The sequence below is a fragment of the Rhea americana genome, unplaced genomic scaffold, assembly GCF_003343005.1.
Source record: "Rhea americana isolate MKP2758 unplaced genomic scaffold, rheAme1 scaffold_158, whole genome shotgun sequence".
NCBI classification, from domain to species: domain Eukaryota; kingdom Metazoa; phylum Chordata; class Aves; order Rheiformes; family Rheidae; genus Rhea; species Rhea americana.
Window position 1 is genome coordinate 392,906 of NW_028185683.1, and position 14,070 is coordinate 406,975.

Consider the following 14,070-nt stretch of genomic DNA (forward strand, 5'->3'; position numbering starts at 1 on the left):
CTCGAAAACAATTAATCATGGGCTTGACGAGCTGCTCCAATGCTCTCCGACTGCTGAGGCTTCATGGTCTAGCTTTTGCCTGCCCTGACGGATTCTCATTTGTTTTGACGTTTGACGGATTCTCTGGTTGTTTTGCCTTACTCCGTCAGCAAAAAGAGACTTTTAGGGTGAAGTCTGCACCCACTCTAAAACCCACTTGCACTGCTGGAATATTTCTAAGGCAGACACATGTGAAAGCAAAGTGCTATCTGATCTGCTAATGCTTGCTGAAAAGCTTTCATCCAGCCTTCAAGTACAAGCAAGTGGTACCTCATATTAGTATCTTCTTTCATGTTTTACCAGCAATACTCCATGTTGTTTTCCGTATATGAAACACTAGCATTAAAAGGAAAGAAAAGAATTTCCAAACATCTGGAAACATGATTATTCTCAGCATTCAATTAGTGGTTGTTCACTCCTAAAAAAATCAGCATGCAGGTTTTCTCACTTAGGAGAAGGGCAGTAACTCTTTCTCACTTATTGCTTCAATGCAGGCTGGGTCAGATTCTGCTCGCGAGGCCTTTAGAAACCATGGACAGCTGTGTCTCTATAGGGTCTGATTCAGCCAGGTAATAAAGCATGTGAGCAGCCCCTGAGGCATGATGAACAAATCCTGGGTAACATACGTACTTGCCAAAAGCAGAACACAAGGAAGAACAAGCTGAAGGTTTTTCATGAGTGACTAATGATTCCGGACATCTTAGTAGCTTAAGATGCTATGAAGTATGTGCAGTATGTGCAGTTATAAAGGTGCTGATTACCTTGCCTCTGAAAATCCGGGTCTCCTTATGAGACTATTCAGGCATTAAAACAGTGCAGTTATGATTTATTTCTGAAATACAAGCAACCYGCTGCTTTCAAAAAGGAAAGGGCTGGATTCACTTCCTCCGACGGGGACTTGTAACGTGTTCATTTTGGCTTTGGTTGGTGCTGGTGTGGGGCACAGAGCACTGAACTTCCTCTAGCTTTCTATCRGTCGGAGGCTGGTAACACATCAGCCCAGTGGATGGACTTCACTGCTGGAGGGAGGCCATGGCTGGCAGGCCAGATCTTATTTCCAGGCACGATTTCTCATCCATCTGAGTGTGAATGAGGGTGCCCTGGTGCTACCTTGGTGGACACCATTGCACTGGTAGACTACCGGTATTGGGAGCATCGGCAGGACTGTCCACCTTGGCTGGTGCTCAGCACAGTGGTCTTCATGTTTGTGTATTTACAACAGAAAAAAATTTCCCTCACTCTGTGCTGGGGGAGGCTGCCCGGAGAGGTCTATGGGCCATGTGCTTTCTGCCCTGGGTTTCACACAAGCTGCCCCCAAACCAAGCTATCTTCTTAAAAATAGTCTTGTGGGGACCTGCACTTCCCCATTTGGGGTTAGGGCATGTGTGTGCGTACGTACCACACCTTCCAGCACCCTTCCAGCTTGCTGCTAGTTGTACTGGCTGCGTTCAGAGCAGCGAGGAAGGCAGAGGCATGCCTCAGGGTCCCAAAWTAGGCAGCAAAACCTACTGCTCTAAAAGGGGCCTATTCCCTGCTGCCCCCCTCACTCCTGGCCCCGAGTCCCGTCCCCCTGCGCACGACAGTAGGGGTGGCTAAGGATATAGCATTAACAAGGCTGTGTTTCCTCCTCTCAAGTGTACGTGGAAAGACAGAGCACAGGAAAGAAGCAGAAACATTAGTTAATTGCAGGGCCCAAATCCCTTCCAAACGGAAAACTTAAGTTTTGGGCTTTTTTTCTTTTCTTTTTTTTTTTGGCCCCTGCCAAGAACATTTTTTTTGTATAGATTTAATTACATGATACAAGAAAGGAAAGAAGATTTGCCCAGATACTATGGTAATGAGTGCCATAGAAATGCCTATAAATAAATAAAAACACAGAGCAAAACCAGACATCTGCAGCAGGGTATTAAAAAAAAAGAAAAAAAAAAAAAAAGAAAACCTGCTTGGAGTTTTCTCCACGGTCCATCATTTTAAGGAAATAAAAGCTCTCTGCAGCCTCTTTTTTGACATTGTGGTTTTAGGCTCCGATGTGCCTTTGGAGTTGTTCCTTCTGTCACCCTCAAGAATCATGAGTTTGGCACTAATTTATTTGCATTCCCCAGCCTCTCCTTCCTGCTGCTGTTGTGAAGCCTCATCAACTGAGAACCTGTTTGTGCATATTAAATTATAAGGAGGATCCAGAGCTCTGGGAACCTCTTGAACTTTTCTGCTATTTGAATTTGGGGAAAATTAGAGCTTTCACACATCTCTCGAGTTGAAAATCCTGTCTGCACTATACATTTTCCTCGCTGTAGCAAGGAAATAAGAYGAAGCCGTATGGGGGCAACACCTTGCGGGTGCTGTGTGACCTGCTTTTTCATTGCACCCAGCAGACACTGAGAGCACCTGCCACGTTTTTAAATGAGGCCCCCTTTCCACCTGATTTCCGATTCCTCCTGCCGTGTTTTTGAGCCTTTCACCTCAACTCCTCTTGCCTAGCAATGCACTTTTTGTCATTTCTTTTAATTCACGGGCCTTCAAGGGCTGGATCACTACGAGCAAGACTCAGCCRTGAAGCGAGAGCTCTGTCTCCCAAGCAAAGCTATTTTCTTGGCTCCCCTGCACAGCTGCGAATTCCCTTGCGCTGAACTGTCAAGGTTAAATGCTGTCATCGCGGAGCAGAGAGAAAGAGAGCAGCGAGGGCTGGAACAACAGCAGCAGACCCYGCGCGCTTCAAAGAATTATCATCTGCTCCGACTCAAAACCGCGCTGGTTTTGATTCATTTGTACACGAAGGGGAAGGAAATCAGACCAGCTGCCGCTCTGCTATCCCCTTTAGCATCGCTGAGCCGCTTTGGCTGCTCCTACCAGCCTCCCCCCTGCTTCCCCATCCCTGCCCCGGAGCCCCCAGCGTCCCGCGGCGCGCTCCCTGCGAGCCCCGCCGTGGAAGGGGGCTGCGCTGCCTCCCTCCGGGGAGGGTGGTCCTTCTGCTGCCGCTGCGCTCCCGAGAGCCAGGCAGCGCCAGGCAGCACGCAGCGAACGGAGACCCAGCAACCTGCACGCGACTTCCCCGGCTCGGGGGGAATTTGTGGGTCAAGTCTTGCACGTGACGCGCGGCCGGAGACAAGGAGCTTTCTCTTCTGGCTTGTGCCACTCTTCTCCCTAGTGAGTTGCATCCGTGGACAGTCAATATTTATTTAAATGACCAGCTCTGGCAGAAAATTGGAGGTAAACTCTGGCATCTTCTGTTTCACACAAAATAAAATGCTAGTCAAAGCACTGGCTTTGTAAAAATAAATAAATAAAAAAAACCCTCTAGCTTACCTGGTGGTTTGGGCAATATTTAAATCATTCCTCTGGTCTGTATTTCCCCATACCACCCCTCTGCCCTTTCCTCCCTCACCCCTTTTTCTCATCCACACATGCTTCCAATTTTCGACCCTGAAGATCTTAAACTTTTTCAGAGTGCTACCTATTTTTATAATGGTTTGGATTTACCTATGCGGTTCATTTGCTTAGCCCAGCATCAGCATAAACCCTAACCTCATCTCACCAAGGGGATTTATCTGTAACCATCAGAATTTGGTTTGCTAATGAAGTAGTCAGATTCCCAGACAGCTAAGATTCACCTGGATCACTTCTTAGAAGGTTAATTCTTTCATCTAGAACAAATTTCAGTCCCCTGAGCACAGGGGCACTTTTTTTCTTTTTCTTTTTTTCTCTCTCTTGCTCTTCAAAACCTGGGTCACAACAGGAAAGGGCATGGACAAAAAGGTTTTTGAAAGTGTGATCAAGAAGAAAAAGTTGGGGTTGATCTAGGAAAGGTTTGACTTGAACCGATAAATGTTACTGTGGTCAGTTTCCCTTTCCATGTTACAATAAATTAGAGCAAATATACAAACTCAACAATTATTAACAAAACCTTAGTAATAAATTTGTACAAATAAATAATGAGCAATTCAAACCCATGTGGATATTTGTGTATATGAGGGGGAAAAATGTGTTAACCAGTAGGGCCACATTTAACAAAGTTTCATGTTCCAAAGAAAGTTCTACATTTTTTTTCCAATTTTGACTAAAATATGAAGCATCGTCCACCTTTAACTTAAAAAAAAAATACATTGATATGTGCAGACTTCTCAGATGTCTTGGCGATTAAAGGTAAGCCAAAACATCTTTCAAATAGCTTCAGAAATATCATGCTATGCTCAGTTCTCCTGGCACTCTTCCAGTTTACAGATGACTAGATGAACTCACCCAACCTATGTGCACATGTAAGAAGTTTATATTTACTTTCTCTGCCCAAATTCATTAAAAAATACAACTGAAGTTGAATCCTTCCAGCCTTTGGCAATAAACAACAAAATCAAGGATGATTTAGAGCAGGAGCTTAGATTCTTTCCCTCTCTCTTGCTTGTAGTGTGTAGAAATGAGGAAATGGAAGGAATCTGGAAGGTGGCAGCCTTAGAAATGAAAGAAAGGAAATGCTTTCTTCTCTTTTCCCGCCACTTTTATTTTTAAGCTAGAGCAAAATTAGCTGTGGAACGCCTGCCACAAAGTCTCTGTGAAGCCAGAAGTTCAGCAAAGGCACCAAAAAAGATCAAATATTAATTGGATAAGTAGAATCAGCAGACTTAAAATAGTAGCATAAAATAAGCATAAGCTTTGAAAGAGATCTCCAGTCCTCAAGGTTCTGAGTTTGAACAAACCTTTARTTATCAGAGCTTGGAAAGGAATTATCACAGGGGGTGGGAGGAGAGGGACTAGCCCATAAATGCCCATTGCATGGCTACTTGTGCCTTGTTAGGATCCTAGCCAGTGTCCGAGGCGGGTTACGRACCAAACTGGCCAGTGCTTGGTCTTATGTTCCTCTGCTCCTGAACAAAAGAGTTCAAGGAAACCTAATTGCCCCAACCATTACAATTTATGAGTTAGTCTCTTTGTATACAAAGCCTTGTCAGCAAGTTTTACGTTTTGACCATGGGAGCTTTGTCAAAGCAAATGTTAGTTAAAAAATGTTTGCTGAAGGAAGGTAGTTAAATATCCTTTACAGGTGACAGGGATATTGTAGCATTCTCTAAGGCTGAACATAGTATTCCCTGAGGCTGAATATAGCACGAACAGTTACTGGGGAGGCAGGAAGCCTGAAAGCAGTGAAATACTTTGCTTTCCACTGGAAAATTTTCTGATATTTTGTAATACAAATAATAATCTGTTGCACGGCCAACAAACTCAGCCATCCCTTGTCAGGCGGGGGAGCCTGTTGCTGAAATACTGTGATGCGGGAACTCAGAAAGGACAGCCAAGCCTAGAACATCCCACTGCAAAGAAAAACACATCCCTTTGGGTAGTCTCCTTGAGTAGCCAACAGCATTATTGACTCAGTATGTTTGGAGCCTAAACATAGCATAAAACCTCGTCCAGAGCTTAGAAAGTAAATTCCAGCATGCTTCTGTAATCAYCATCAGTGTTGCCCTAGTAGTTTATCAACATATTAACATCTAATATTCATTTTATCAGAACACGAGAACATAACAATGATGAACTCTAAGCCCCAAGGAAATCATTCATGGTGGGAGATGCCAGCTGAGGACTGGACATCAAACAGTGCTGATGCCCATGACATCCTCTCAGGGGCCAATGTGCAAATCAAACTCACACAGTAACTTTGAGAAACAGTTTGTTACATGCATGAGGAAAGCCCTGTCTGCAGCCTTTCTGCATTGTGGGAAACATGTGSTGGACACAGGGAAGCCAGGGCAAAAGCCTAGGGAGTTAACATTTTTCATGTGGCAGTTTCCCAAAGCTAGCAAAATCAGCTAGTTTTTCCATGTTTTTCTATGGCTGGGAGGGCAGAATGAACCAGGAACCCCACTCCTGCCTACAGCAAAAGTAATGGCACAAACATCAGAATGTACAAAAACAGACGCTGAGTGCTGCTGAGGGAATGATGAGCAAATAAATCTGCATCCTGGCAGTGCAATCCTACCTGTCAGACCATTTCTAATTGCTTGGCAGTGGGGGAAATCATTCTGAGTAACTGCCTGATACCTGGTGCTATAATTAAGGGTCTTTAGCCAACCAATACAGAGAAGCTGTAATATTTTGTTGAATATAGTCTGAAACTATAATAGTGGGGAACTTGAATAGCAGGATTTAAGCAAGCCTTAGCTTGCGCTTGATAAACAAACGCAAAGCAAAACCATGCAAACCTTTTAGAGTTGCAGCAAGATGGCTAAGGTGATAGCAGCACATGATTACCCTTCTCATAAAGGAGCTCATAAAGGCTTCTGAATGAAAGGAGTTTAGTATTTTCCCTAAAACTGCTTATTAATAAAATAGTCACCACGCTGACCACTGAGCTGACCAGGTTCATGCAAAAAATGCCATCTCTGTTACCAAAGTTGTCACAATATCAAGAGCCTGGAAATCATCAGAGAAGGAAAAGATTTAGCTGTCAGATACCTTCCACAATTAGCTATGAAGGCCATTCATCTTCTGTATAGCACGCATGCTCTAAATATAAAAGAAATGTTAATAAAATGCATGGCACTTTCACACAATTAAGGTTCCAGCCCTAAGGACTGACAGGTAAGAAAGTGAAAAGGAGTCCAGCAGATACTTATCTGCAGCCAGGATGTCAAACAGAGCAATGGAGATGGCACCATGACCCACTTCCACACCTCCAAGATGATTTCCGCACTTGGTATCAAGGCCCTCGGCTGTAACGAGAATGTCCYTCCACTATGTCACTGTGGAAGCAAAGGGCAGGTGAAATGTGAGTCATTCAGGTGTGCTGCAGACAGGGAAAATGAGTATGTTACTCTGTGGCTCAAAGCCAATTTGACCTCACTTACATTTCAGTCAATGATGGATCTTCCCTTCTTTTATATGTGTGCTCCTCTACTCAGGCTCTGACACTGTGTCCACRGAGCCTGAATATAATTATTTAGTCCGGGGAGCTTTCCTGGCAAGTGCAAGTCAATATGCATTGCTGTTACCGTTGTTGATGGAGTTCCTGTTCTTCTCTGTGTGATTTTTGCTCACTATACCTTAGGTTTACTTCCTCTGGCTAAAACTCCTGCTATATCCAGGCCCTTACCAGACTTCTGCAATGTGACTGCTGGTCTGTGCAGGCCAAATGCATTTGCAGCATGTTCCCAATCTCCTGCTGCTTGAAATCCAACAATCCAATCAAGCATAGGAAAAGGAAAAGCTAGGAAGGAATACAGTTTACAACTGGTTCAATTTGGAAATTTAAATGCCGTTGAAGTGCTTGCCGGGGACTTCAGTGGAAGCAAGCAGGCTCAAATATCTACCATGCTCCCATAGGAAACGTAGGTAAACTAATTCAGCAGAACCGTTAGCACTCAGGGTGATTAACCACAGAAGTCTCTGATCTCCCCTTACTAAAGAGAAGAGGAATTAGATTCACTGATTCATATCAGCTTCATATAAATCCCTGTGAGATTCACAACTGACTTCAGCAGTGAGCAGGATTTGGTAACCTCCATGGAGGAAGAGCAGCCCTCTTGAAAATACAACTTCAAGTGAAAAGGGAAAGCTGAAGGCATTTGCACAGATCACAAGCAACACAAGTTTCAGTTGTACAAACCTCCATTCCGTGGTGTGCAGCAGACAAGTGCACAGAAGCGCCGTGGCTCTGAGAAGATTTAATTCCAATGCCACTTCTGAATTCTTGGCACTTTGTGGGCAGACATGTGTCATCTTGTTTTAAACAGCTTCATCTTCACACATTAAATGTGCCTGAAAGATTTGGGCTAGGGGTGAAGAGGATTAAGGATGGCAGCAGTTTGACTGCAGAGATCAATCCCTGCCTCTGGAGCTTTGTCTTCAGAAGCCAAAGGCACGCTCCGAGGCAGCTCTGAGGGTGCTCACCCTACATTACAGAGAACACCCCTRGGAAACTCAGATTTAATTTCTAGATGTCCAGGCCTGAACAAAGTAGCACATGTAGCTTTAGTAATGCTAAACCAATCTTGTTTTTCAAGATGCTCTTACAAGATCGCATAGTGTTTTGCCTATGCTTTATGAGATACATTTATGATAGCAGACGTTGTTCTGCCACATCCATTTATGTTTGTGCCTACAACACCAGGACACCAGATGCGATGGAACAGGTGGCTAACACAACATGTTATTTTTAGCTTTACCTGCGTATCAGAGTACAACTGCTCGCTTCAGCATTTCCCCCAGAGACCTCCTTAAGAACAAGGACTGCCTCTCATGAGCTGCACACGCTGTGCAGCAAAATTTGAGTGCTGGCTCCTGTCCCAAAAATATAGAAGCAGCATTTTGGAAACAGTTAAAGGAACAGCAGCTTTTTTTTTTTTTTTTTTTTTTTTTAATACCAAGCTCCAATTGTGCATGTTTAGCTCTGGAAATAAAGTCACACATGAGGACAGCTTGGTTAGGATTGGGGAAAAAAAAGTTATTTTCAAGTCAGAAGAGAACAAAGCCCTATCTCAAGAATGCTATTGTTTGTGCAACTATAAACGTAGAGTCAATAAAACCATCAGACAGAAACTGAAGTTGGCTTTAGCAGATACATATCACAAATGCTAGAGCATCTTATAAAGTGTAAGGTTTTATAGTGACTGAACACTTAAAATGCAAAAGAAAGTTTCTCAAATGCAATCCTCAGACTTCAGTATATACAGCTGTGTTAGCATATAAACTCTGCACAGATATAAAACATTTCTGAATGGCAGTTACAGACAAAGATGATTCCTACAGCTGCTCAAGTGTGTCCCAGCATTACTGAGATGTGACTTACAGTTAAAGCACACAGGGCATGACAGCTGCAACTTCGACCTTGAATCTTTCCTCCAGAAGAGAAACTCACAGGCAAAGCAAGAGAAAAGGCCAAAAAACCCTATTTTAATTTTTTAAGAAAGTTATCACTTGAAAAAAAGCTTCAAATAAGGGGTGACTCATGACTTTAATTTGGCTTAAAATACTGTTTGCAAACCAAACAAGACATTCCCTACTCCCCATGTTAGCTATAAAATAAACCAGCAAAGGCAGCTTTCAGTTGAACAAAGCATGCCAAGGAGATACAAGGTGAGAAAATTTTTTGAACATCATTATGTTACTTAGATAGATTTAGAAAGAAGTGGCACCAATAACCACAAAAATAAAGAACACAAAATGGGAAATCTAATAGCATTCCTAAGGCATACTTGGAAAAAAAAGTTGATATTTCCACTCATTTTAACTGCAAAAATATGAAAGGATCATGCCTGTAATTTCTTTTCCATGCTCAGTTTTTATTCAACATAACGTATATCCAAATTCCTAGCTGACTGACATTTTAAACCAGTGGAAAAGGAATCATTTCTTCTCCTTATAAAGAACAGTGAGAAAAACAGGTCCTATTCAGCAAGCATTAGTGTCGCAATAGTGTTACTGCTACATATTTACAAAGAAGCTAGAGCAATGAGGTCYCTAAGGACAACTACAACAAAAATGGTGACTACCTGAGGCATGTAATAAGCTCCATTAACTGCAGTCAAATGAGTGAAGTCAAAGGTACATTGGAATATTTAGAGCAACAGAGCTTAAATGCACAGCTACTTAGTTTGTAGACTCCTCACAAGGCTGATGTTCCCAAGTTAAAAAACACACTAGGGCTCCTCCTAGGAATTTTGAGTGTTCAGATACTGCTGATCCACAAAATTTCCAGTTAGATTAGACTTCAAATAAAATGACAACCCATACATTTATTGTTAAAAATTTTTTATGCACACACTCAAAAGTACACCCCTTACTTCAAGTTTTACTCTTTAAGATGCTGCTCAGCCAACTTCTTCGATCTCATGAAAATGATATAAATATTCCAGCTATCTGAATTGAAAAAAATGTAAAAATCATTCATCTTCAAAAGGCCAAGTGAGTTGGCCCTCTATAGAAAGACTTCTAGTCTTAGTTATTTTCTGAAAACACAAAATCTAACATGTTCAAGGGGTACACTTCCTCTGACAAATGATTCCAGATGTGTTATCTTAAAAAGAGCAAATGATGGTTTCATGATGCAGGTGAGGTAAGTGACAATGATATTCAGAGCAAGAACTGTACACTTTTCCCCTCACACTGTGCCCTACATAAACTCTGAAAGTATACAGTCCTAATCTTTCAGAACCTTCAGTCTGCAAGTTTCCTCTTGGGAAACTCAGCCACTCACAAATATCTAAAAATAAGGTTTCTTTGGGCACATCTATGTACAGAAGAAAGTTAGAATAGCCATCCAGATAAAATATTTTGAGTTTATTTAAAACTTATTTTCAACTTGAATATGCAAAATACAAACTTCAAAATGCTCATTTTTACTTTGTAGTTTACAAATATACAAAATAGAAGTTTGCTTAAATTTATATTACATATTTATTATGTAAAGAACTATATAGAAAACATTTGTTCTGCTTAAGGCATATTTGGGAATAAACCATTGTACAAACTATTGCACATCGAAACCACAGTGCATTACAGACTGTCTGCATAAAGTTATTTTCTTTAAAAAAAATAAACCAGGTTTATTTACCTGATTTAGGTCATAACTGGAGATCGGAAGACAATTTTCCTTGTCAGATATGCAGCAGTTTGAGAACTTTGGCTTCCTGTTTTTGGTACCTCTAGAACCAACAGTCACAAAGCACCATGAAATAGGCTTTAAAAACATAGTTCTGTACCTGAATTTTCCTCCTCTTTTAACATGGTAATGGCTTTTAGAAGGAAAAAAAAGGAAAATACAAGATGACATTTACATCTAATATTGCATTGAAAAAAATTTAAGGGAATGTTATTTCCCTGTGTAATATCCCCACCCTCCCTCCTACACACAGTCTATTTAACCCTGATATCCGTGACTTCCAGTCACTTCTTGGCATTTTGTAGTCCGGAAATAATTCAAGTTGGATTTACAGATGGAATGATAGAAGATCCAGTCATTGACCCCAATGTTTTTGGTCTTTTTTAGTTTATATTTAAAAAAAGTTCCAATGTTCATATGCAATTATCCCTATTTCCACTCTTTGGAAGACTTCACCATGATTCTTTGTAGTGCTTAAACTAAGATCCCCCTTCTTGCAGAAGACAGTCCATGTGCTGTAAATACTGAATCTCTACGGCAGTTTCAGAAAGATCCACTGCTTCCAATTAAAAGTGCCTCTTCATATGTAAGGCAAGGTGGTCCGACCTGGAAAATGCTCTGTCACACCGCTGGCACTGGAAAGGGCGGTGGCCTGTGTGCTTTCTGTAATGACGAGTAAGTTCATCGGACCGGGCAAATTTCCATCCACAGCCTTCCCAGTCACAGTGATAAGGTTTCTCACCTTTAAAAAATATAAAAAGAAAACAGGTCAATTTGGTATTTGGAGGATACCCATGTGCCTTTATTCAACCTCCCTTTCTAACACCTTGCTTTCAAGAAGTGCTAACACACCTAGTTTTCAAGTCAAAGAAAATGCAGTCAAGATCCTGAAGCAGTTAGAAACAAACTGGAGACTAGCAGAATAAAATAGCATTTTCAAGATAATGCTGCAGGTATTATGAAACATTGGTGTTTCCAAAATCTTCAATAAAATGCTTATTTACACTGTTTGTACTGTACACAACACTCCAGAATGCAAGAGCTCAGATAGAGTGTGTGTTTTTGCTGGCTAATGTTATACAACCAAATATCAACCAGAAATAGTTCAACAGACATAATGGATTTAGATAATTGTAGGTTTCAAGAATTAAAAAACAGCTGGAAACTGTTTTCATTAGCTCAACTTGATTAAATTAAAAACCCARTCTTACTGTCCTCACTAAAGCAAAACTGCTGTTGACTGCAAGACAAGTTTCCCTAACAGCCCTATATATACAGGAGACAGTACTGACTGGCTCAGGACAGGCAGGAGCTCTGTTTATTACTTCAGTTCTGCTCCCACTGGCATTAGCTGAAGATGCAGCCTAACATTATGCTATCACTTCTCCTTTCCCCATCTCCTCTTTGGGCAAAAGTTTTGAACCAAATCACAATTTCAGGTTTGTAATTATGCAAATTCCCAGGCTATTTAATCACTCTTACAGAATGCCAGTACTGGTGAAACTGTATATCGTGTACCTGTTTTCACAAGCACAGTTACTGCAGTACTGAATGGCAAGGTGAAAGTTTGAACTTGGGCTTCTATGTGTCTGCTTTGGCAGATTTTATCTGAATTCTAGCAGCAGCCAGTGAACTTTTAAACTCAGTCTGTTTTGGAGCTAACTAAGGGGAAGGTGTGCTGCCCTGTGAGGGCTGGGCAGTCTGTCCATATCACAGACATAATCGAAAGTCACATTCACAAGGAGCCTATCCCCATTTCCTCTGAAAGAGAACAGCAGCTTGCAGAGCTGTCAATACTTTAGCAAGCTGTTATAGCTGAGGKCATGTCAGCTACATGATCTCTTGCACTAAAACAAGCTAAGACTTGGGGGTGGGGAGGAGGCTGGAAGTGTTTAACTAAGAGCAAAGAAAGTGAGATTTAGACAGAGGTTTGCTCCTTTCTCAGGAACAGGCCAACACTATCTAGAGCAACAAATCCCAGTTGACTTCCAACTACCTGCTAATTAGCTAGCCACATAGCAAGAGAGGAGCAAACATACTTTGCCTCATCAAGAAACCCACCCTCTCCCACATCTGAGTCATTCTGAACCATTAAGTAAAACACTGAGCCAATAAGCAAAAACTGCTCAGGACACCATGTAGCCAAAGAAAAAAAAAAGCCGAAACAAACCAAAAATTCCAGTTACTTTGCACTCTAACAGAAACTCAGCAGAAAAAGGTTAGGACTTGCTACTCTTGGCTCTCTCCCTGTGCTCCCCCTGCCCCTTCTCATCTGAGCAGTGCTCACCTCATCCCTCCCACACCAGGGTAACCTGCCAATCCCATGCACTGGGTCTCACCTGTGTGGGTTCTCAAATGCGCCTTGAGATGAGAGCTCTTGGTGTAGGTTTTCCCACAGCCTGCATAGTCACACGTGTGCGTGGCAGTCCTTTTCCGAGGCCATGAGCGGCGTCCCCTCTTGGGCTTGGTCTCCTCTGGCAGGCAGCTCCCCGGCGGCATCAGCTCTAGAGATGGAGGAAGATGGCATGAGCACCGTCAACACTGGTGCTGAATCGGCTGCCTCGGCTGACCTGCCGAAGCTGCCCAGACAGACAGACTGACCTTGGTACTGGAGCGTGCTAGGAGGCAGCTGCTCAGGCAGGAAAGTGGAGTAGCCGGGTGCTGGTGGGTACCCTGGTGGCAGCGGCAGTGGTGGGTGGCTCAGTGCCTGGGCAGCAGGGAGACAGTCTCTGCTGCTCAGCATCTCCTCAGGCCCCAGGGACGGGGTAGTCCGGGTGGGTAACGGGCAACCCAGCGAGAAATCATGCTGCGGGGCTCCTCGGGGGCCACCCCCGAGTGGTGGTGGTGGTGGGGCCAGGGTGCATGGCGGGGCAGCCTCCTGCTTGATTTTGGGGCACATTCGCGGCAGGGGGCTGTAGGGCCCCACGGGGCTGTCGGAGCCGGACGGCGGGGCAGCCGGGGGGCCGCTCTTGGGGCTCACGCCGACGTGGCTGTAGTCGCCCACAGCCTTCACCACGAACTTGCCCTGCAGGCTGCCCAGGGGCGGCAGGGCTGCCGGCATGTACACAGGATCCAGGTCGGGCCGCATGAGCTCGGCCACGAATCCTCCCGAGGGGGACACATCGGTGATGTCGGCCAGGTTGAAGGGGGCGGCGGCAGCGGCAGCCCCATCGCGGCCGCCGCCGCCACCGCCGTAGAGGAGGCCGCCAGGCTCGGCACGGGGCAGCGGGAAGGCGAAGCCGCCAGTGGCGGGGCTGGTGGCAGAGGCGGCGGCGGGAGCCACCACCACGGTAGCAGCAGCGGGCGGCTCGTGGTGCGCAAGGGAGTTGGAGAGGATGAAGTCGAAGTCCAGCAGCTCGTTGAACTCCTCGGCGTCGCGGCGGGGCCCGAGGCCCGCGGCGCCCTCCAGCTCGGCCGGCGGCGCCTCCAGGGGCCGCGCCGCC

At 44.0% G+C, this 14,070-nt stretch overlaps 1 protein-coding gene across 1 annotated transcript; it reads right to left on the reverse strand.

Moving 5' to 3' along the window:
- Positions 1-9,287: 9,287 nt before the first annotated feature.
- Positions 9,288-14,069, reverse strand: KLF4 (KLF transcription factor 4; the record flags this gene model as incomplete). The annotated part of the gene is made up of 3 exons (XM_085299948.1): positions 9,288-11,369; positions 12,967-13,131; positions 13,229-14,069. Coding segments are annotated over 3 exons (1,182 nt in total), but the record flags the coding sequence as incomplete, so codon positions are not given.
- Between the last annotated feature and the right edge of the window lies 1 nt (position 14,070).